Raw genomic sequence first — 24,508 nt, forward strand, 5'->3', positions numbered from 1 at the left:
ATATTTTTCTGTCTTGAAAGATATTTTATTTCTTTTTTTTCCCGACCGACTGACCCGACTTTTTCATGGGAAAAATCCGTAAACCAACAAATTAAAAAACCCTGGCCTAGGTGATTCAACAACCATTCTGGACAAAGAAAGATAACTCCAATTTATTGTCTTGAAACTACAAAAATACTTGTTTTAGGCCTTTATTCCTAGACTGTTTGTCCCATAACCCTTAAAATATATCCCAACCTTCTACTTATGGTATTAAACATTGTGGTACAATTTCAGAACAATTGAAATACTTATACACAACTTATTGTCCTGACACTAGATAAGTGCTTGTTTTGGGCCCCTAATTCCTAAACCTTAGAGATCATAACCCTTAAAATCAATCCCAAGCTTCCTTTTATGGTTATAAACATTGTGTTAAAATTTTATTGATTTCTATTTACTTATACTAAAGTTATTATCCGAAAACCATCTGTCTTTGGACGACTCTGACGATGACGACGACGTGATACCAATATATGACTGCAAAAATTTTGCGGTCGTATAAAAGCACATAAATGAAACAGAATGGAAACTAACATACCTAGTAAGGAGATAGTTATATTGCAATATTATTAAAATGTTAGATGTGAAAAATTTACACACAATAAATATTCAATATACAGTAGATCTTAATCTATTTTATTTGTTTAATCATGACAAGCAAGCCCTATGGTTGCAATACTTTTAAGAATGCAAGCTGGAAAAAGAAATAATAGTCGGTTATATGTTTCAGGAATTTTCTGTCCTTGTTCTTTTGAGTATTTTATCTTTTTCAGATACTTTTATTAATTGTTCAACTATAATTGTAGTTATTCAAAACTACTAAACCAAAATATTGGAATTTTGAATATTCTTGAACAATAGATTGCTTTTTAAATACCAGTTATTATAATTGTGAATGCACTGTTTTTTTTTTCTCCAAAAATTTCCAAAATTATAGCAATTCATTATTAAACAAGGAGATAGTATGATTGGCAATGAGACAAATAACCAAGAGTCCAAATGAAGCTGATTTAAGCAACTTTTGGTCACTGCAGTCTTCAACAATGAGAAAAACCTTGACTGTATAGGCAGTTTAGTTGCCAATATATTAATTTGTAAAACTGTTCGTCAGCTGAAGAATTCAAAATTCAAATCTTGAAAAACAATAGTGAATATGCAATATAAAATATTAATCTCCACAAGTCGCAAAAAAAATAATTAATCTACAAATTCAGTACTTTTGACAGAATACAATGATGGACTTTCCTATTTATTGTCATTTTTTTTTATAAAATGTTACAGTTCTGAAACTAATAATTATCTTTCTGAATTCTATGAACAATATCATTTTTAAAAGAGTTCTTTAAAACAATCTTAAAAATATTAAAATTATGCATTAACAGTTTAAAATTTTTTTCAGTCACAATATCATAAAACTATTATTGCAATCATGTTTTGTTGATCAATGAAATGTATGATAGAGTCATGAGAGTAATCTATGCAATTACAAGTAATCACGTCTCTGGAATAATGCTATAACAAAGAAATAATAATAACAACAATCTCAAGATGACCATTTAAAAAATAATAAATAATAATGACAATAAAAACAATAAAAGGAAGTGTATACATTAACAAGATTCTTATCCTTAAAAACAAATGCACTAAAATCTTTAATATCATTGTTCTTTTTGAAAGACTAATTGAACTGCTTCATGTACATTTTGCACAACATAATTTGGTTGTTTTAGATGAGGGTCTAGGACAAAGTCTCTATGATTATGGTTGGACGGTTTCTTGTTGTCATAAGTCACATAGTCCCGAGACGAACAATATACTCCTGTGCATACTAATATTGAGTGACAGTTCATAGCGTAATTACTCTCTAACTCTTCGTCCTCTATAGTATTAACAACCGAACTAATAAGTTCATCATCATCTGAGTCCACATCAAGAGTTGAGGAATTCCCTGCTATAACTCTCTTTTTCTTCATATTTCTCATTTGGTAGGCACGATTTTGTAAATATCTGTTATATAAATTGGCACCATAAATATCTGTTTCTGGATTATCTCTACAATATAAAATCAAAGCTTATAAGCATATAAACAAACACATAGAAAATCAAAACAAGGAACTTGAGTCTGAGAAATTAATTTTTTCAAGAGAATGGTGATTTTTAAAATTCATGACAATACCTCAATCTTAATCAAATTTATTCACTTCACAACTTTAAAGGAATAAAAAAGATAGCTTATTTACACATATTTAAACAGAGTTGATCCTCTTAAACTAGGCAAGTACTCAGTCTAGACCTGCGTAGCCAAATATATACTGTAAACCGGGAAATTTTTCGCACCGTCTTTATTTCGCATTTTATGAACACAATCTAAATTCGCTTCGTTTTGAATTTGCAATTTCCCTGTAGCCTATATAAATATTTTCAAAAGGGATATAGAAAGTGAACATCTTTACATGAATAGTAAATCAAGTGATTAAATCAATCAGAAATCTTTTGTTTTCGTTTTATTAATGTAAAAAGAGATTAAAAGTTGTTTCTTGTCTGCTTGTAAAAAGACATACACAATAACAGAAAAGAAGACCTAATTGAGAGTAAATTAAATTGTCAGGATTAATGCTAATTTATCCATCTTGGATCTAATTAATCTGTGTAGCAGAGGTAATACTTTTATAACTGATTAACAGGTGTCATTAAAGTCATATGAAACCTCAAATTAAAAAAAAATATGCATATGTTTTTTTAAAACTAAACGGATAGTTTTCATTATACAACTTATGTACATATACCTTTTTCTGAGTAAAATTCTTTAATTTTTCCACGTTTAGAAGAAGTTTACTTATTTTTAATTGCTTGCTGCCAGGAAGCAATTCGCAACATATTTTCCATATGCATAGTGACCTAAGCGTGACCCTCCTCGTAAAAATCTGGTGATAGCAATACGCATGAATCTGTCATTAAAATAAACAATTACCTGATTGTATATGTTAAACACGTGCTAAATACTCATGCTTTTTGTTGATTTACTATAAGGTGACAATCAGTAAACTTCGGCTTCAAAACACGGCATTTAATGAGTAGCCATATTTGTTAAATCATAACAGACAGATAGAAAAAAAATAGACGATTATACGATATATTTGCGTAAAAGTGATAAAATCGTGCACAGAGGACTAAGTTTATGATATATACATGCATTGGTTCAAGAATTGGATGAATATTATTTTTCACTAGTCACTCGTTTCTTATGACTTTAACATATTTATAACATGTAACAACATCCATAGTGTCCACTTGCTTGATATGTGATCAATGCTAATAAGATTAACTGGAGTTAAAGTCATGATTTCTTACATTGCCTTTCATTTAGAAATACAGTTATGATTTGAGGTTATATAAGAAATACAGTTTCGATCTATCGCCAGTAAAATCTGTGTTATACAGTGCTCCTCTACATATCCTATTCATATATGTATACAGGTATGGAATTTTTCTTATGAATAGAGCTTCCTTGGAATTTTGGCTGTCGTTTTATTTTCGCGTTTCAAGTCTAACCGTGAAAAAAGCTAAAATTAAACTGCTGCGAAAATTTCCCTGTGTACAGTAACAATCCAATGTTTAGTTCAAAGGAATTTGATGAGCAACGGATGTGAACAGATGTGAATTTAGGGGGAGGGGCAATCCTCATGGAGCTACATATATGGTTAATGACATAATACATACTTTTACATGTATTTTAACAAGCCCCATCCCTAACATTGCCTTGGGGCCCCCCTCTATGTTTTTTTTCAAAATCCTGGATCTGCAACATCAATATTTTGGACTCAATAAAATGAGGTCAAGGTAAGATTAACCCTGTTTGATATGTATATCTGGTTTCTTGTATCCAGATGGAAATATATTTTCTTATATATATAGCTTTATGAAAATAGTTTACACTGTCACATCCACTGTAGCATGGCATTTGTTGCAAGCAGGACAAAAAGTAAAATAGAGAAGTCAAAAGACTAGAACTCCATATCTACAGTATTACACACCATATACTGTGAAAGACATAAAATAGAAGAGCCATAGACTGATAGATGGTAATTAATCAACAATAATATTACTTACCCTATACAATATATATTATCTACATTTTCCCATCCTAGTTGTTTGGCTTGCTGATAAAGTAGATGGTCTGCATGGTGGTATGTTATTTCACTTGGTTTACCTATCAATGCTGTGTATTTTAGTTCTCTGCCTGAAAGTTTCTGAAAGAAGAGGAGAATAAAATTGAAGAAAACAGGGTTGAAAACATCATGAAGAAAGCTTTTAAAGTCTTGGTTCCAAAATGGAATTCATTTCAAACTTACAATTTTTATGACAAAATCATTAGAAAGACGTTTGTAAATATGTTAAAGACTCTCACAATATATAAATGTCCTACTCGTTCTGTGTTTTATTGAACATAACTAATATTGTGTCTTCACCTGTATGATAAGAAAATAAGTCATATAGTGTATAAGAAACCTTGATATTGCTCCTCCCTACATGTTTAGATGTCATGAAGGGATATATCATATGCTACCCAGGATCTTCACAGGAATATGGGCTCATATTTCCTGTCAAATATTAAAGGAGTATGCCCAGTGAGACCACGTTTTAGCCCCAAAACATAGCAGTTTTACAAAGTTGTTAAAATGTAACTTTTTAGCAAATTTTTGGCAAGTAGAATACTTTCATTACATAAATATGGGCTGTTTTGGACAATACAATGCACATGTATCAGGTACTAGCATCATTAGGTCATGCTTAACTACTGAAATCTTCACAATTTTAGCATTGAGGTGATTTTTAGATGGTTTCCATCCTAAATGGAAGTAACCATTTGTGTTATTCTTACTATTTAATTAATGTGAGTTGTATTTGATGATAATACATAACATATATATATATATAAAGGTTGAGACTGAACACAGATGCAGCCACTTTAATTTTTGACAAAAACGATCTGAAAAGTGACAAATAATGGAATATTTGAAAGATTTTTTATATTTAAGCTTGAATTAGAGCGTCTTTAATGACTAAATCATTTCAAATCCTTCACATAAACTAACTGAATCGACTGAAGTAGACACTCAAGTGTTTAAAAAGTGTCCAAAATCTTTCATCAGATGAACATGGAGTTTGAAGCCAAAATCAGCCCTTACCTACTCCTTTCCATGATTTAATGGAATATAATATTTATATATCAACTGATTGATGTTGAATAAAAACCTAGATATAGAAGTATTAAATTCCTTTAGCTTCTGTATCTGCCATACTTACTTGGTAGAGTTGTTCTAAACATACAAGAAAACATCCATGTCCAAACCTGAAAATAATCATAATAAATGTATATAAAACTGTTTCTTAAAAGTAACTGTTATATGTATTTTAATCTGAATTGTGCAACTGATACTCTGATTTTACTCTACAGAAATTACCTTTATTCCCAATGAAAAGTATATCAAAACATTACTTATTTTTCCTTGTGTGTATGAAAGATAACAAGACATTTGTTTATAGTACATGAACTGTTATATCCTAGCTGCATATATACCTATATGGTATTCCTAATAACAGCAAAAATATCATTGAAGTTATTTGAAAATAATTGCACACAAAACAGGTACTACAAGATTTTAAACCAAACAGCCAGAAACAGACAAACCTTTTTTAAGTATTGCAGTTTTACTTCTGCTGTTTGCCAACACTCATCATATTGTCCTGTACATGTACATGTATGTACAGATTTATTTTATATATTGTAGAATTATAACATGAGTGATGGAGATCACATTATATTTATGTGTAACTTCCATTCTACTTTATTTTCCATAAGAAAGTTGAGCAGCCCATGTGTATTTGGAACACAAATTTCATATTTTTAATTTGCTACCTTTTTTTTTGGCAAAACCAGTTCCCAAGTCAAATCTGATAGATTTTTTCAATTCATTGAACCTATAAATATTCTACTAATTCCAGTTCTAATTAGAGGAGGATTTAGAAGTGTGCCTCCCCCCTTTTCCCTCTTTTTTATATATATAAAAAATTGCGAAAGCAAATTTACAGATCTAACATTGTTGGGTTGATGATATATATATATTCAGTCGATTCAGTTAGTTTATGTGAAGGATTTGAAATGATTTAGTCATTAAAGACGCTCTAATTCAAGCTTAAATATATATATATCATCAACCCAACAATGTTAGATCTGTAAATTTGCTTTCGCAAATTTTTGGTTCTTCCCTCGCCGGGATTCGAACCCATGCTACATCTTCATGCCTTATATATCATGTACTGTAGTACGCCGCTAGATTAAAACTGACGTGGAAAGGTAACACACGGCCAGCGAAAGCTCTTTTTTTGAGAGCCCAGGTGGTCGTGTGGTCTAGCGGGACGGCTGCAGTGCAGGCGATTTGGTGTCACGATATCACAGTAGCATGGGTTCGAATCCCGGTGAGGGAAGAACCAAAAATTTGCGAAAGCAAATTTACAGATCTAACATTGTTGGGTTGATGTTTAGACGAGTTGTATATACATTATGTACACAGCCATGTATCACCATTATTGATGGCGATCCGATGGATACATCTGTTGTAGGGTTGTCACTGACTCAGACGTACTTATATATGATAAATGCATAGACTTTTTACAAGTCTCATTCCAAATTTGGCTTGCCAGACATTCCTCCCCTTTTCAAAGTCCTGGATATCAAAGACTTCTCATCATTTACCCCATATATGGAAAGATATAAAAAAAAAAACATACAAAACAAAATGCTGCCATAATGCAGAACAATCACAATCACATGCACACATGACATGTACATTTGTACATGTTAATATGTCTATGTCATATGATATAAGATTAAAGCATGGCAGCGTATATCACATGATACAAGATAGAAGCAAGGAAATCTTACCTTGATATATCACCTGTAACATATGAACATTTATTTACATGGGACTCTCACATTGGTTCTACATGTACCATTCACAATGAACGAATTATAACCAAAGCTTTTAAAATCAAAGAAATGTGTAGTTACCTAGGCATGCTTGCTTCTGCCATCCATAATAGATCCATATTACACGCTAAAACTGGAAGATGGGGATAAGGGATTTCACTTGGAGCTTCATTGGGTTTTCCATTGGCTAATAAAATGTCAACTACCAGTTGTAAATGTGTCTCCCATCTCACTGGTTCCCCAAATAATATCACAGCTGCAAAATAAAATATGGAAATAATTTTTTACATACAATAATCTTCTATGTAATGTCCCTTTGGGTAACATTGAGGAGAAATGTCAAATTTATTCCTTAGACAATGTAGTTAGGTATATTAAATGTTATTGACAGATTCCTTCAAAATAATGCATAATTCACTTATCTATACACATATATTTGTTTTCCTCGGTATCTAATGTTAATTTTAAAAAAGTAATTCATGCCACCATCTAGTGATCAATGGTTTTATTGAGGTCTTTTCTTTAAGGTTCTTTCTTGGAACGTTTATGATGTTCTGATAACAAACTATGAGACATCCCATTTCAGTGAAAATTTATTATATTGCTTATATGGATATTACATATATTGGTTTTCAAAAAGCACTCATAAAGGCTGTTTTAAATGTTTGTCAGCATCTTATTTATGGCTTCATCTGATCTAAGAAAGAAAATTTCTTAAAACCTACCCTCGATTCTTGGAAAGTAATCTTGAAATCCACACGGCTGGAAAAAACAAACAGAAAATCATGAAATTACCTTATACTACAAATTAAAATAAAACTCATTCTTAATTTAGAGTCAAACAATTTATTAAAATCCATGTTTTCTTTTTTTTGACAGCTGTTGTGGAGATGGGTATAGTTCTACAGATTTTGCATTGTATGCATCTCATTTATAAAAGCAATTGTTCAGAGTCAGGAAATTTGTTAGTTGTAGTCCTTAGTTGGACCTGATAATAGTCCTGATTTGATATGTCAATCAATTTGTTGTGAGTGGCAGATATTTGGTAGTCTTGTATAATACTAGTCTAGAACATATTAGGATATCCATATACATTATATATGTGATGAATTGTAAAATGTGGTTTACACCTAAATACACTTGTGCATATGTAAATTTTGTGGTTTAATGTCTTTGTATTGTGGTAACTTACAGCAGATTTGCGACGTTTATGATCTACCATATCAAGATTGGTAAATATATGTCGTATCTCATCTACTGTTATCACATCATTGAATCCTAGGCCTTTAGCAATATCTACAACTGGCCCTTGTCCTGTGACTAACACTTTTTTGTCATGGAACTGTCGAAACATTTTCAGAGGACTGTGTGACATCACAACCTGATCTGCATCAACCTGAAATAAGCATCAACAATTACTAAAAAAATGTGTATAATTATTTATCGTAATAATATGGATAGATAATTTAATTAACTACACAATTATTGAATTGGTGATTGTAATATTATACCAAATCTATTCAAACATATTATACTTAGATTTTTATTACTTAATTATTAGAGAATGAGATTTTGCCACTAGAATTAGGATATAAAATTCACTGACACTCTTTTGTTTTTTATTTAATTCTGAAAAAAATAAAACGATTCAATGAAAAATGATTTTGATCATCAGCTTAATTTCAGTTTGTACATATTTATTCAAATCATGGTATATTAGAATAACTCTACCAGTAAATGAACAGCTTGTATTCTAATTGTAAACTCAAGTGAGTCCACTGCAAATTCTTGTATTTTTATACGACCGCAAAAATTGAAAAATTTTTTGGTCGTATATTGGTATGATGTTGGCGTCGTCGTCTGCGTCGTCGTCCGAATACTTTTAGTTTTCGCACTCTAACTTTAGTAAAAGTGAATAGAAATCTATGAAATTTTAACACAAGGTTTATGACCACAAAAGGAAGGTTGGGATTGATTTTGGGAGTTTTGGTCCCAACATTTTAGGAATTTGGGGCCAAAAGGGCCCAAATAAGCATTTTCTTGGTTTTCGCACTATAACTTTAGTTTAAGTAAATAGAAATTTATGAAATTTTGACACAAGGTTTATGACCACAAAAGGAAGGTTGGGATTGATTTTGGGAGTTTTGGTTCCAACACTGTAGGAATTAGGGGCCAAAAAGGGGCCCAAATAAGCATTATTCTTGGTTTTCGCACCATAACTTTAGTATAAGTAAATAGAAATCTATGAAATTTAAACACAAGGTTTATAACCATAAAAAGAAGGTTGGCTTTGATTTTGGGAGTTTTGGTCCCAACAGTTTAGGAATAAGGGGTCCAAAGGGTCCAAAATTGAACTTTGTTTGATTTCATCAAAAATTGAATAATTGGGGTTCTTTGATATGCCGAATCTAACTGTGTATGTAGATTCTTAATTTTTGGTCCCGTTTTCAAATTGGTCTACATTAAGGTCCAAAGGGTCCAAATTAAACTTAGTTTGATTTTAACAAAAATTGAATCCTTGTGGTTCTTTGATATGCTGAATCTAAAAATGTACTTAGATTTTTTATTATTGGCCCAGTTTTCAAGTTGGTCCAAATCGGGGTCCAAAATTAAACTTTGTTTGATTTCATCAAAAATTGAATAATTGGGGTTCTTTGATATGCCAAATCTAACTGTGTATGTAGATTCTTAATTTTTGGTCCCGTTTTCAAATTGGTCTACATTAAAGTCCAAAGGGTCCAATATTAAACTAAGTTTGATTTTAACAAAAATTGAATTCTTGGGCTTTTTTGATATGCTGAATCTAAACATGTACTTAGATTTTTGATTATGGGCCCAGTTTTCAAGTTGGTTCAAATCAGGATCCAAAATTATTATATAAAGTATTGTGCAATAGCAAGAAATATCTAATTGCACAATATTGTGCAATAGCAAGAAATTTTCAATTGGAGTTATCTTTCTTTGTCCAGAATAGTAGTTGAATCAACTTAAATCATTGTTTAAAACAATATACAATGTATATTCACTTTTACTACCAACTGATAAATTAAAACAATCTTTACCATTCAGTGATAAAAAGCACTTTATTTTACATTTTAATATTTTATGATGTATTTAAATGAGTAGTTATTGTTGCAAACTCCATTAGAAATTTGAATTGAGATCAGTTTTAGAAAAAGGGAAAGGGGGATGTGAAAAAAAAATGGGGGGGGGCCCCGGGGGGGGTTAAGTTTTTCTTATTTCAGATTTCATAAATAAAAAGAAAATTTCTTCAAACATTTTTTCAACAGCATATGATTGCTCAAAGGCAAAAAAAATATTTTAAGTTCATTAGACCACATTCATTCTGTGTCAGAAACCTATGCTGTGTCAACTATTTAATCACAATCCAAATTTAGATCTGAATCCAGCTTGAATGTTGTGTCCATACTTGCCCCAACCATTCAGGGTTCAACCTCTGCAGTTGTATAAAGCTGCACCCTGCAGAGCATCTGGTTTAGTTATAGAAGGACAAATTTGGAAAGTTGTTCAGACAAAAACAAAAATATGTCCATAGTACATGGATGCCCCACTTACACCATCATTTTCTATGTTCAGTGGACTGTGAAATTAAGGGCACAACTCTAATTTGAAGATTATTTGTGTATTTGTAACAGTAAAATTTACAGCAAATAAAATGCACTCTGTAAATTCAAAGCATTTTGTAAAAAGGCTTTTAACTCATAAAACAAGTTCCATAGGAATACTTGACAACAAATTAATACCTTTATTTTTAACCATTCTGATAGCTGTTCAGCTTTTTGTTGTCGTAAACTATTGCCAGCATTTGTAACAAAAAGTGTAGGAACTTGAAAATGTCCATGTCGATCTATCAGCAGTTCAAATGCAGCTCTAGCTGATGGAAGAAGACGTTTTCCTCTTACAATGACACCATCAATGTCAAAAAGGAAACCAAACTTACCACATCGTGTCTAAAACATAAATAAACATAATAAAATACAAATACATTTGTACATGTACATAAAAAAAGATCATTAAGATTAAAATAATCATATAGTACAACTAACTTGTATGATATATTACTTCTCAAGGTGACTACATTGACTCAATCCAAGGTCACAATCAAGGTAACTTATACTGGTAATTCACTTTTAAAATAAATCATTGTTCAGATTTTCAATTAATGAATGTTACTTTTATCACAGAAAATATATCGCTGTTCCAAAGGAATATGAGAAATAATGTATAGATATCTGTTCAAAGAAATAAGCAAAGAACATTTTAGCATTTACCCGACAAAAAAACACAAAAATTATACTAGAAATGTTCCTTTTCCCTAATATACATGTAGTGCATTCCTGGTTTATTTCATCTGGCAAAACTTTATTTAATTTATAATTACTCACATGATTTACAAAATATAGGTTTAAATTTACTTTTTATTATCTTATGGATCTTATTCTGCTAATTTAAACTAATCTTCAGTCAAGTAATTAGACCTAAAAAGCAACACTGCATTTATTTATATCAAATTATTTTCAAGACAGTTTTACAAAGGATCAGAACATTTGGTCCCAATCAATAAGGAATATCAGTATTATTAACTAATATAGATCTTTTTAAGCTTAGGCGGCTAGGCCTAGGGCTTACTTAAACCTGGGACACCACAGTATTTTCAAGTACAGACATTTTAACCAACAAGATATCTTACTTACATGCAATAGGATTTATGGTAAATTAAAAGACTTTTTCAGACAACAGTAACATTTTCAAAACTGGGATACTGAACAATATAATAGTCAAAGCTTATATATAAAAGCTTTAATTGGTGAGCATTTATAGGAAAAATAAAATTACATATATAGTAATAGTTAAAACAATTTTGTTAAATGATTAATTTTCCCGATTTTAAGCCTAATGCAATTACATTCTGTTTTTACTTAATTAACACAGCACTAATGGGAGTTGTAATTATTTAAACATCAGTATGAATAAAACTTGTTTCAATACGACTTCAAAACTTTCTAAGTCATCTTAGCAATTTTCTCTCCTAAAACTGTATATAACTGCCTTATTTTCCTCTTAATCCTACCAAGGGAAGACAATAATTGAATCCCAGCAGGTTATATTGATTGATTGTTGGTTGCTTAACATCCAGTGGCACCCAGCAGGATATAGACATGATAGAAGTTTGTGGAAACTTTTAAAAAACCCAACTTCAAGTCATTTTTTATAGCCTTGAATGTCACAGGTTATCAGAAAAGACAACATTGAATATGTCAAATTACAAAATGATTTTGAAGAGGCTCACAAAAAAAGGCTCTTATAAATATATGCATGTATGAACAGAAACCAAATATTATATAGTTTGCTTAACTTCATGAACTTTCAAAAACATAACATATCATGAGAAGGATGGATTGAGTGTTGGTCCAGTGACAAATATCTCATGCATGTTCAGGATGATAAAAGTATCATTTTAAAAAGTTAGATGTGAAAAGAAATTCAAATTCATAAATAGACAGAAGAAATAAATTAACTATTCTGACATCTATACCTATTTTACTTTAAAACCAAATATTTAATACTCAATTCTACTGCAGAAAGAACAGATTGATTGAGGAACAAGAGGGGATAGAGGTCTTATACAATATATTAATACACTATACAGCTGCGGATCAGGGGGGGTGTCTGGGGGTTGGAATGATCAATGCATTTGAATGGGGACATGTAGTTGGACCCCCCCCCCCTCTTTTTACCCTGGGTTGGGGCCCCCATCCCTTTTTAAAATGGCTGGTTTCGCCCCTGTATTATTCCATGTTTTTATTTTTAATATATTATCTTTCATACAAGAAAGAAGTGAGGAGAGATGATTTTAAATCAAACATTTACTTCAATCACATGAGAATCATGCTGTTTCTTTAAAAACAAAGCTTGCAATTTTGCTTCCAACTTAATCTTAGGAGAATCTAATTTTCATACTGTGTACCATACATATGACAAACTGGGATCTCTTATTGACTTTAAAATAAAAAAATATACAAAATTTAAATAAAACTGTATGCAAAATACTAAGGATTTTCTTATCCAAAGTATAAATAACCTTAGCCTTATTTGGCACATCTGTTGGAATTTGGATCATCAATGCTCTTGAATTTTGTACTTGTTTGGCTTTCTAGCTATTTTGATCTTTTGCAATATTTTGAATTAAATAAATGCAGATTGTTGCAATGGTTACGCCAAAAAGAGATTATTTTTCACCATTATCACTAATAAAATCTATGGAAGATGCTCATTCCATAAATACAAACATGCATAACACAAATAGTAAGCCTTATTTGTTAGATAGGAAGGAAATAATTATGAGTGTCAATTTTACGTTTTTTTTCCTAACTGTGTACTGCTTCCTTATAAGACGTGATTCCGACTTGGGTGACTGGAAATTTCAGTATATATAAATGGTGTGATTTTCCCCACTCACACATTTACTTGTTACAAACAACTCTATATACGGTAGTTGTGGTAGTTGTTATTTTACCGGTAAGTTTTTGTTTCTATGTAATATTTTAATGAGTGTGGTAGATTCTTGTAACAAGCTGTCTCTATTAAAAGTCTCTAATGAAACTGGACTGCATGCTGTTTTTAAAATCTCACTTATCAATAGCAGTACATGGCAAATGTACATGAAGATACAAAACATTTGCTTGGCAATGAATACATGTATCATTGATAATGGTGCAGTTGCAAGCAAAAGTGAAACTCACAAAACAAATTTTCCTGGTTAAAGATTTACATCATGATCTACATCATGTACATGTACATACTAGAATACAAAATATTTGTTTTTTCGAATTTATTTCTATAGATAAAGGAAGATGTGGTATGAGTGCCTAGTCTGAATTTTACAACATGAGAAGTAATCAAGCTTGTATGTCTCTATTTTACTTGTGAATGATGTAGGTTATATTTATTGTAGATCTATAATCTTAGACCAATATTAACAAGAACAAATGCAGAAAAAGGAGATGTTTTATTTATTTCCATTAGGGCTCATAAAGCATATAATTATTCAAACTTCAACAATAAACGATAATCAATTATACATGTATACAAAGAAAATTTAAGAAAAATCTCCTTCTTAGGCACACCCCAACATGAAAAATCGCTTTTAATAAATTGGCAAATTTTGTTGCTAAATGTATGTAACTTAAAAGCAAATGCCACCCAGGGACAGTGCTGCATGGTAAGGTTGGAGACAGACACACATGGTAAATATATATGTATGTAGACTGTAGATCATTTGTAGATAGACAATTTAGATTAAATATTATGAGCTTAGCAGATGCGTAAACCTGGCTTGTTATCCTTGTGTCTGGTGCAGAGGGGTTGATACATTTTGTACATACACATGTATTACATGTATAAGGTGTCCCGACTGTACGACTGGACACCAAGGGAGGGTGACATGTCCAAGTATTACATGTCTTTACATTGTATATTCAAATGTATAGTACATATGTACCAAATAGAAACAAACATGTACCTAAATATTAAAAAAATGTGGGAATCATTCTGTTGGTCTATCATGTCTATGATTAAATACATTCAAAACAAGAATGTGTCCATAGTACACGGATGCCCCACTCGCGCTATCATTTTATGTTCAGTGGTCCGTGAAATTGGGGTCAAAACTTTAATTTGGAATTAAAATTGGAAAGCTCATATCATAGGGAACTGTGTACTAAGTTTCAAGTTGATATAACTTTAACTTCATCAAAAACTACCTTCAGTCCTTGACCAAAAACTTTAACCTGAACTTCGCACTATCATTTTCTATGTTCAGTGGACCATGAAATTGGGGTCAAAACTATAATTTGGCATTAAAATTAGAAAGATCATATCATGGGAAACATGTGTACTAAGTTTCAAGTTGATTGGACTTCAACTTCTTCAAAAACTACCTTGACCAAAAACTTTAACCTGAAGCGAACTGACACGCAGACGGAGGCACAGACCAGAAAACATAATGCCCCTCTATTATCGTAGGTGGGGCATAAGAAAGATATATTATTAGCGAGTCTTTAGAATAGAATAGTATACATGTATATTTATTTCCCAAACTACAGGGCCCATTAGGGCATAAAATCAGATACAATTGATTGACATAATAGACAACTTTCAAGTTTTATGCATTTCAGTCAAAAACTTTGGTTTTAGTGAACACCATTGGTGCGTTTAGGGGTATCGTCACTTCCGTTCATATGTTGAGTGACTGGTTGGAAAACTATGATGATATATTGCACGAATTATTCGGCAAATTGAATTCTCATAGATGATAATCAGCACTGCTGTCATAAGGGAATTGTGATTACATACCTACATGTACAGATCAAACAATATTACTAGTTTATCCTGCACAATAACTATTACTAAGACGCTTGATGAATGTTGAAAGTGCAGGGATACCGGCAATTCCCTTTATCTGGTAAATGAGATCTAAAAGGGGTGCATAATTGACGAGTTTTTTCTGGTGAAGGAAAAACTTAAAAGTGGTCTATTGGCATGATTGATAGAGGGTATTTCCCATGTAATCCTCATGCCTAGTGCAGAGAAGCTAGATCTATTTTGCCTTGATCAATCAAATCACAAACAAATTACATTTATCTGCAATTTGTACATTATCCTACTATTAAACACATTAGTTTATGTCTTGGAAAACCAAATTTGGGTGAAAACTATAATTATATATTATTACTTCCCCTTGCATATAATTTTGTGTATAACCACGCTGTATTTGTGTAAAAGTATAGAATATTGAACAACTTATCAGGACCATACATCATTCATAAATACCTTTACACATTTTTCTTCCCTCTTCCTATTTTTTTATTTGTTCATTTAACACTAAAACTGGCGAATGTTTATGAAAGGTCAAGTTGGGACAATCAGCTGATTTAGTTTTCAAAATTATCTTATAATTTTAAATTTATGAAACAGAATTGAACTAAAGTATAATGAATTACTTACGGAACTTGAAATCTGTTTGTTGAATTGTCGTTTACAGCAATGTTTAGCCAATCTCTTCACACATAAGTTCAAATTATTCAGTTCTTGAAAGTTTAATTTTCCAATGATCGACATTTCTTTAAATAAAGACCTTGACCTCGGATAAACAATGTGGAAGGTGTGACTTCAGCGACCAATCACTTGTTCAGAAATGCTAAGACATTAAAAGACTGGTTCTTCGACGACTTTTTTTTTCCAATAGGTGATCGTAAAGAATCAAAACATCTAATGCTAAACCGGTTGTTCAGCATTCGGAGCACTCTTTCTGTAGCAAGTAAAGATAAAACCAAAGAACTTCCGAAAGTTTTGTATGATGAAATTCTTGCATCATGCAGGGACTTTCTATACTAATATTATATACTATATATATAGTAAAAACTGTCACTGCATCATGTCATGTTGTTCTGATCTGTTATTGCATCATTTACATCAACATTTAAAAGAAATGTTTATTTACATTTAGTAAAAAAGAAGGATTTGTATAGTGCACTATACAAATCCTTGTAAAAACCAAAGCAGTGTTTGTTTTAGAGACCCTGTTGATAGAACTTGCCTGTCAATGAAAACTCTGTGTGGAATTTAAAGATGGATCTTCTCTGAAATGACATGCCGTTCTATCTTAATAGATCTATAATTTTTAGGGGGGACTTATGATCCAATTTTTCGGTCTGTTTTTTAGTTGTAATCTCTGGACCTACCTTTTTAATTTTTACTCTTTTCGGTCCTGCCTTTTTATTTGTTTGTCCTGACTTTATATTTATGTCATTCTGCCTTTTTTTTTTGCCAAGTTGCTCATTCTGCTATATTTTTTACTCAAATTCCTGCCCTGCTTTTTTCAAATTTCACCCTGCCCCAACACAGGCATTTGTCTCAGAAAGAAATTTCCTATATCCTAAATCCTGGACCGCCCATAAAGGCAGCATTAGCATTGCTTTAGCAGGTGTTACCTGTTGCCTGTAAACGTAGCCAGCGCAATTCCCATTTTAAAAACGTTATCATGCAGATGGTCTTTTTGAAAAATGAGACTGTGAAAGCCTTGACCATGCACATATAAATGTGTAATACATATCTTTTTTTATATTGATTGGAGAGTTTGTTGCTCGTGTTATGTCACAGTTTACTGCGGAAATTTAGACAAGGAGTTCAACTCAAAACAGAGACATATACTTCATAAAGTTATGTTATTGTTACATATAATGTATTCGATTTTCTAGATTTCGATATTTCCGTTTCCGACACACCGGAATCTCAATAGAAAAAAAAATACGACACTGTTTTCTCTTTTTTGGACGGTGATCCTTTGACGCCTTTTTGCGAAGTGTTCACTTCACAACTTGTCCACCAATGGGTCTTCAATGTAGCGAGAAACTCCCGCACCCGTTAAGCGTCCTTCATCTGGTCCCTTAAAACTATGTATACTAGTACTGTGATAATGGACGTTATACTAAACTCCGAATTATACACAAGAAACTAAAATTAAAAATCATACAAGACTAACAAAGACCAGAGGCTCCTGGCTTGGGACAGGCGCAAAATTGCGGCAGGGTTAAACATGTTTATGAGATCTCAACCCTCCCCCTATACCTCTAACCAATGTAAAAAAGTAAACGCATAACAATATATACGCACATTTAAAATTCAGTTCAAGAGAAGTCCGAGTCCGATGTCAGAAGATGTAACAAAAGAAAATAAATAAAATGACAATAATACATAAATAACAACAGACTACTATAGCAGTTAACTGTCATGCCAGCTCCAGACCTCAACTAAACTAATTGAAAGATTATGTCTTCATCATATGAATATCAGGCACAATCCCTCCCGTTAGGGGTGTAGCATCATACTATCATAAAATATATGAGAAGAACATAACCCGTGTCATGCCAACAACTGTTTTTTTTTTAAATAAATGTGTTTAGTTCCGATGCAAAGACCCTATGAGTTGAATTCTGACATTTTTTGCATGAACCCAATCAATTGCATGCCACAGGTTTCACCGCATACAACATCTACCATGACTAAAGACAGCTTCAAATACGAGTTGGGAACATATAGGCATTCATGTAGGAAACAAAATATAAAGATATGATAGTTAAAATAAATTCATCAAGAAATCCAGACTATAAAGCAATCTTAGTGCATAAATTTAAATTGCGATAGTTAAATTGTGCAATTTGGTAAGTAGAAATCAGGATTTGCCAAAGGGTTATAATCGGAAAAATTATGTACATTCCCAAGTAATAAATAAAATATTCGAGCTTTAAAATAACAATTCAAACAGAAGCTGTAAATATATATTTTCATCTGGCTTCTTCTATTCACAGTCAACTATTTCAATTCAAAAGCAAACACAAACTCAGCAACAATCCGGCTTTTGGTGAACCGACAGCCAGCGGTCTTAGGTTCATGTATTGCTTTTTTTTTTTTTTTTAAAAGAAAACAACTTGTTTGCTTTGTAAAGAATATTACCATAAAAGATTGGATGTGAAATACCTAAACGTATAAGATGTCTGCATGTTGAGTTATATCTGGGAACAGTATACCTAACTATATAGTATGCTATGTTCCTGGTTATATTTACTAGTTTGTGATATCGAAAACCCTGGTGTAATAATTTTTCAGTAATACATAAATTTCTCTCGCTAAAATCAAATTAAAAGATGAAGTTACATGTTGATTTCTTATTAAAACTAGACATGGACAATGTCACCCCACCCCTCTTCTGGTCTGCCATATGCATGATATGCGTGGGTATAGTTCCACTTATTTTAGATTTGACAAACAGTGATGTTGTAAATACAATTTGAAATTGTTACGCTGTCTTTATGTAAGACACCAATGATTCCCCCGTTTAGCTATAGGAAATTATAAATTTAACACTATGTATGACGATGTAACTGTAAGGGGATATAGCCGAAAACACCATGACCTCTTTGTGCAGCTAGTACAAGCAATTAACAAATACCTGTCGGTATGTTGAGTATAACAATAAAAATCCCTGTGGCTATGCACACCTTCATAATGTGTATCAACATCCTACAAAATATTAAAGTTGTACCTCCGAAACTGTAGGAGGAGATAGCCAAACAAGCAATGTATCCTAATCAAGACTGACAGACAGACGGACATGGTTAAATCAATATGCCCCTGACATTTTGTCGGTTGGGCATAAAAACCTGTATATCAAATTCTTACATGCTGTTGTTTATAGAGACCGTACATTTAGATACCAATACGATCAACGATCCTTGTCTTTAATAGCAGAATTGTGTTTTCAGTATTATGACCAAACTCAGTAAAGACCCGTCTAACTTGCATTTAACTGATAAATTTTGCAATACTTATCGTTATCTCGATGATATATTTACGTTAAACAATCAAGAATTTTCTCTCTATATATATACTGCCGAAATTTACCCAAAGAAACTTACTTTAAATAAATTAAATCATAATGTAAACGGTAATAAGAGGGGGTGCAATAGGTGGTCCGTGAACATGTTTTAAACAACACCTCGATTTTGGTAAAAACAGTTTACGACAAGTGCAAAAATGCTGATAACAGAGAACACAGTGGGTTGAAAACGGTTAACAGTTTAGATTTATAGTTAACAACACCTTAAAAAGGGCAAAAAACAGGTAAATATATAAAGGTTTTGCCTCCCCCTAAATAAATGTCATTTCCTGGATTTAGACATTTCAGTTTTACACGTTAAACTCCACACTAACCTTGACGACAAAAGGGACAATTTTCCTTTCCTATTGTTAATTTTCCTTTTATGGATGGTGATGTTCCTTAGGCACTAATTTAGTATATCTTACGGTGTTTATATTCACAACTCATTTCCTATGCGCGTGGCTGTTTTGACGTTTTGGATTTTAATTAATGAAATCTATGTATTATCGGTAAATTATTAAGTCACAAATTACTAAAAACCTTTACTAATTCTTCCATAAGGTTCGGGTTTGAAGTTTGGTTGTACCTTTAGAAAACCCGGCCACGTCCTCTCTTTTTCAACTGATTTTTATAGTTCGTTATAGATCTTTATATGTTGTACTGTTACACCACTGTCCCAGGTTATAGGAGGGTAGGGATCCCACTAACATGTTTAACCCCGCCATATTCTGTATGTATATATATATATATATATATATGTATGACTGTCCATGTCAGGAGCATGTAATTCGGGGGTTGTCGTTTGTTGTTGTGATACATATTTGTTTTTCATTCATTTTTGTTTGTATACATAGATTGGGTCGTTGGCTTTCTCGTCAAATTGAATTGTTTTGCATTGTCATTTCGGGTACTCGTATATACTGTGTAGAATGGGCTATGCTTGGCATTGACAAAGTCCTTACGGTAATAGGTCATTTACACATCTTCTGTTTTAAATCAGTAAATGCGAGTTTTTTTTCAATCGCAGGTGCTTTGTGTCGATTGTTTGTATGTTCTTTTTTCCGAACTTCGTACCATCGGATGTTTACAATTTTTTTCAATATTGTACATGCTGTTAACATATTTCTTCACTGGTACAGCTCACGGTTTCAGTGGAGATCCCTATATATTAGTACCTTAAGACCAGAGTATCTTCATGTACACATTTGTTCTTTATTCGTTTGTTGATCTATCAAACTACTGTTACAAAGGTTAAGGTGAGAGCTGCATGAACATTCACAGGCATGTTTATCCCCGCCACATTCTGTTTGTACCCGGCACTGGCAGTTCTAAATGCGGTAGTTACTTGTAGCCTGTAAATTATTGTATATTGTTGGTTCAAACCTGTCGTTCTTGATTTCCTTAAATTGTGTTGTTGAGATTAGCTATTATTTTTTCTTTAGAATTGTATTAGATTTTTCATGTCGGGGCGTTTTGTAACTGACCGTGCTATACGTGGATAGTAGTTTCTTTGTCTATCACACCTCATCTCCTTGTTTTTATTTTGTATTCATATAGGTAGCACCAGCTCAAAGTAGATTTCAAGCAAACTTATATTTGAGAGGGAACTGTGTTTGGCATCCAGGACCTTACACAAAGGTACACAAATATTGATAACAAAATTTTGTCGAAAATATACTGCGTATAAATTGTATTTATGAATTCTTTTTGTTGCTGTATCTTATATCGTTATTTTTTAGAAATTGAAATTTGTGTTATGGTTATAGTATGTTCTGTTTTGTAGGCTTTGTATATATACTAATTGACACTAAACCAGAAGTTGTCCTATTATGTTGATTCGTTATCAAGATGTTTGCGCTGATGTCAGATCTTTGATGGTTTCTATTAAATCATTTCCAACATGGGACGATCTAAAGCTTGAATTATTGCATAGACACTGCCTGTCAATTGTCTAAGTATGTACTTTTAAATTAGTACTCGCTGCCTCTCTTCTACGCATGGGACATTTAGTAGTTAGTGCAAACCGAACTATATTTATAGGAGTAAAAATTATATACATATGTCAGATGGGTTAATATGCCAACCTTTAGTCTGTTACCTCGGAAAATACTAAATGTATGATTAAATAGACGGAACCTTCTTGTACGAAATAATGTTCATATAGCTATCGTTCCGGATATAAATGTAATACTTGCCACTGGTTGATAATATCCACACATTTGTTTGTTCAGCTATACTAGATTTACGTTTCTGCATGAGAAGCATGACATGTTAATCATGACTTCACGTTTTTAAATGAAATTGTGAACATATAATGTTAAAACTTGTGAACATAATTGCAGAGGCGGATTTAGGGGGGAGGGGGAGGGGCCCAGGCCCCCCTTTTTGGGAAAATAATTGGTTGCTTATATAGGGAATCACTGAAGCGTGACTGGAGCGGGCCCCCTCTTAGGTCAGTCAGTGGGCCCCTACTTATGAAAATTTCTGGATCCGCCACTGAATTGGTGTAAATATTGTTGAGAAAAAGATAATTTATTATTTGAAGTCATCATCTCTGAAATAAACTATATACAAGTACATGAACAATACAAATGCCTATCATTTGTCATGAAAAGAAAACACTTGTGACCAATGAATATCAGCTTCATTTTTTTTTATCGCAGTATTAAAGTCTAAAATATTAAAATTAAAGAATTTAATATCAAAGTCTTAAATAATAAATGGAGCTACTACACACTACTTACTAGACATGTTTACAAAGAATTTTTGAAATGAATTTTACTACATGGGTTGAAGGCTGGTGAAAGTATATATAAATTGAAAGTATATCATAATACTTATTAATTCACATTCACAGCAGGTCTCTGTTAGTACAACCAGACTTTATTGATGTTAAAGTGGCATAAATAAGTATTTATGAATAAGTACAATAATCATTACCTGGGCTCCATTTTTTTGCTAAGATTTACATTTTACTTTCAATGAATTTAGAATTATTTGTATGTACCTGCTTCAATTTATTTGTAGCTTTACAGTAGGTGTTACATAATCATGTAAATTTATTTTCTGCTCCTTATTGTTAATATAGTGCATATATTCAATTAAAATTTTTACTGTATCAATATGTATGATATACATAAGTGTATATATGAAATGTCATTATGTTAGCTTCTTGAAATCTGTCATGCTTCACATGTTTATGAAGAATCATGAAAAAAATGAAAGTCAAACTGAAAATAAACTACAAGGAATGGTTGTACTTAAATAAGTCAGAAATACACATTTATCTTTTAAAAAGATTTATTGATAGATTAAGTGTTGGTTGCTTAACGTCCAGTGGCAAATACTTCATGTATATTCAGGACGATCCCATAAATTTTATATTTAATTAATCCAATGCTATATACGGATGGGGGTGCATTCCTAATTATAGCTCTAGCAGGCTTATCAACAGTACAAAAAAAAAAGACTTAACAATGGGAAAATCAGTAAGATAACAAACTGTTAAGCCTAGATCATATTACATGTCTCACTTCAGAACAATTATTTTGATATCTTAATTGACACTGCATTGGAGACTCTTTATTACCATTAAAGGTGACGAATATTGTGTTTTTTTAGATGTTGAAGAGGCAGATGTGTAAAATAAAAGGCACAAACACCAAAAATCAAAGAGGTTGTAAGAACTGAAGGGTAATGACTGCTTCAATTGATCAGTGTGAAGTAAAATTAAACATGGCGTTTGTAGTTGAGTCAACTACACTTATGGACAAAGGAAGATAACTCCAATTTTAAAGACACCATTCGATCTTTACAGAACACATATTCGATTCCTGCAGCTTGCACACGTTGTGCTTTTTCTTGATAAGAATAACATAATTTTGTAACTTGAATATCTGAGCATATTTTTCATTGATAAATTTCTGGAAATGTTCATGGATAGGATGTATAGTCTATAGAATGTTATCATAGGCGGATCCAGGGGGGGGGGGGGGGGGGGGGGCTGGGGGGCCCGCCCCCCCCCCTTTCGTGGGAAAAATTTGGTTGATTATACAGGGAATCATTGAAGCATGACGGGACCGCCCCCCCCCTTTTAGGTCAGTCAGCGGGCCCCCCCCTTAGGAAAAGTTCTGGATCCGCCACTGGTTATGATCCATGCACTTTATTTATGATCCTCCAAAGTTGTGAAAGACCTTGGACGATTTAGATATCAATTCAGTACCATAGGGTTTTGAATGCATTTCATGTAAGCTTTACCCAAAAAATGCTGAAACTGTCATTTTTAAGTTCATTTACGTGTTAGGGTAATACATTGTTTTGTCGGGAGCAGCTGGATACTACCGCTGAGGTCCAACCCTGAACAGTTAGGGCAAAAATGGACACAATATTCGCTCTTGATACAGGTCTAAATTTGGATTTTAATTAAATATTTGACACATAATTGAACACCCCCCTAAAAAAAGCCAACAAAAAACCCCACCTTTTTTGGGCAAAAATTTTGAAATCTGAAATGAAAAAAATAATGGCCCCCTTCCCCTTTTTTTCCAAATAAAAAATCTTTCCCTCAAGATATGGTCACAATCTCAAATTTTCAATAGACATTTTAAAAGCAGTGTAAGGGAGGTAATACAACATTGTACAACATTTTCAATTTCGTTTTTGGATTACTTCCCTTACACTGCTTTTAAATTGTTCATTAACTAGGAAACACTTGTTTTCACCCCTTTTTTGCCCCTTATTCTTAAGCGGTTTGAGCCACAACCCCCAAAAGCCAATCCCAACCATCCCTTTGTGGTATGGAAACTTGTGGTATAAGTTCAGAGAGATCCATACACCTTTCCACAAGTTATTGTCTGGAAACTAGAAAAAAAGCTTTTATGGACCCTTAGTCCTAAACTGTTAGGACCATAACCCCCCAAATCAATGCCAACCTTCCTTTTATGGTTATAAATCTTGTGTTTAATTTCATATATTTCTATTGACTTATACTAAAGTAATTGTGCAAAGAACAAAAA

At 32.3% G+C, this 24,508-nt stretch overlaps 1 protein-coding gene and 1 long non-coding RNA gene across 2 annotated transcripts; one reads left to right on the forward strand and one right to left on the reverse strand.

Moving 5' to 3' along the window:
- Window positions 1–657: 657 nt before the first annotated feature.
- On the reverse strand, window positions 658–16,326 carry LOC143050121 (haloacid dehalogenase-like hydrolase domain-containing 5). The gene is made up of 8 exons (XM_076223799.1): window positions 16,061–16,326; window positions 10,798–11,004; window positions 8,226–8,429; window positions 7,759–7,795; window positions 7,115–7,289; window positions 5,350–5,395; window positions 4,153–4,292; window positions 658–2,094 (listed from the first exon to the last, which is right to left on the reverse strand). Exons 1-8 carry the CDS (start codon window positions 16,172–16,174, stop codon window positions 1,701–1,703), a joined length of 1,317 nt encoding a protein of 438 aa, XP_076079914.1. The 5' UTR covers window positions 16,175–16,326; the 3' UTR covers window positions 658–1,700.
- LOC143050137 (uncharacterized) lies at window positions 13,421–23,378 on the forward strand. The gene is made up of 3 exons (XR_012970492.1): window positions 13,421–13,573; window positions 21,051–21,131; window positions 23,115–23,378. It is a non-coding gene; the product is annotated as an uncharacterized LOC143050137 (long non-coding RNA).
- Window positions 23,379–24,508: the final 1,130 nt, after the last annotated feature.

This window comes from Mytilus galloprovincialis, chromosome 1, assembly GCF_965363235.1.
Source record: "Mytilus galloprovincialis chromosome 1, xbMytGall1.hap1.1, whole genome shotgun sequence".
Taxonomy (NCBI): Eukaryota; Metazoa; Mollusca; class Bivalvia; order Mytilida; family Mytilidae; genus Mytilus; species Mytilus galloprovincialis.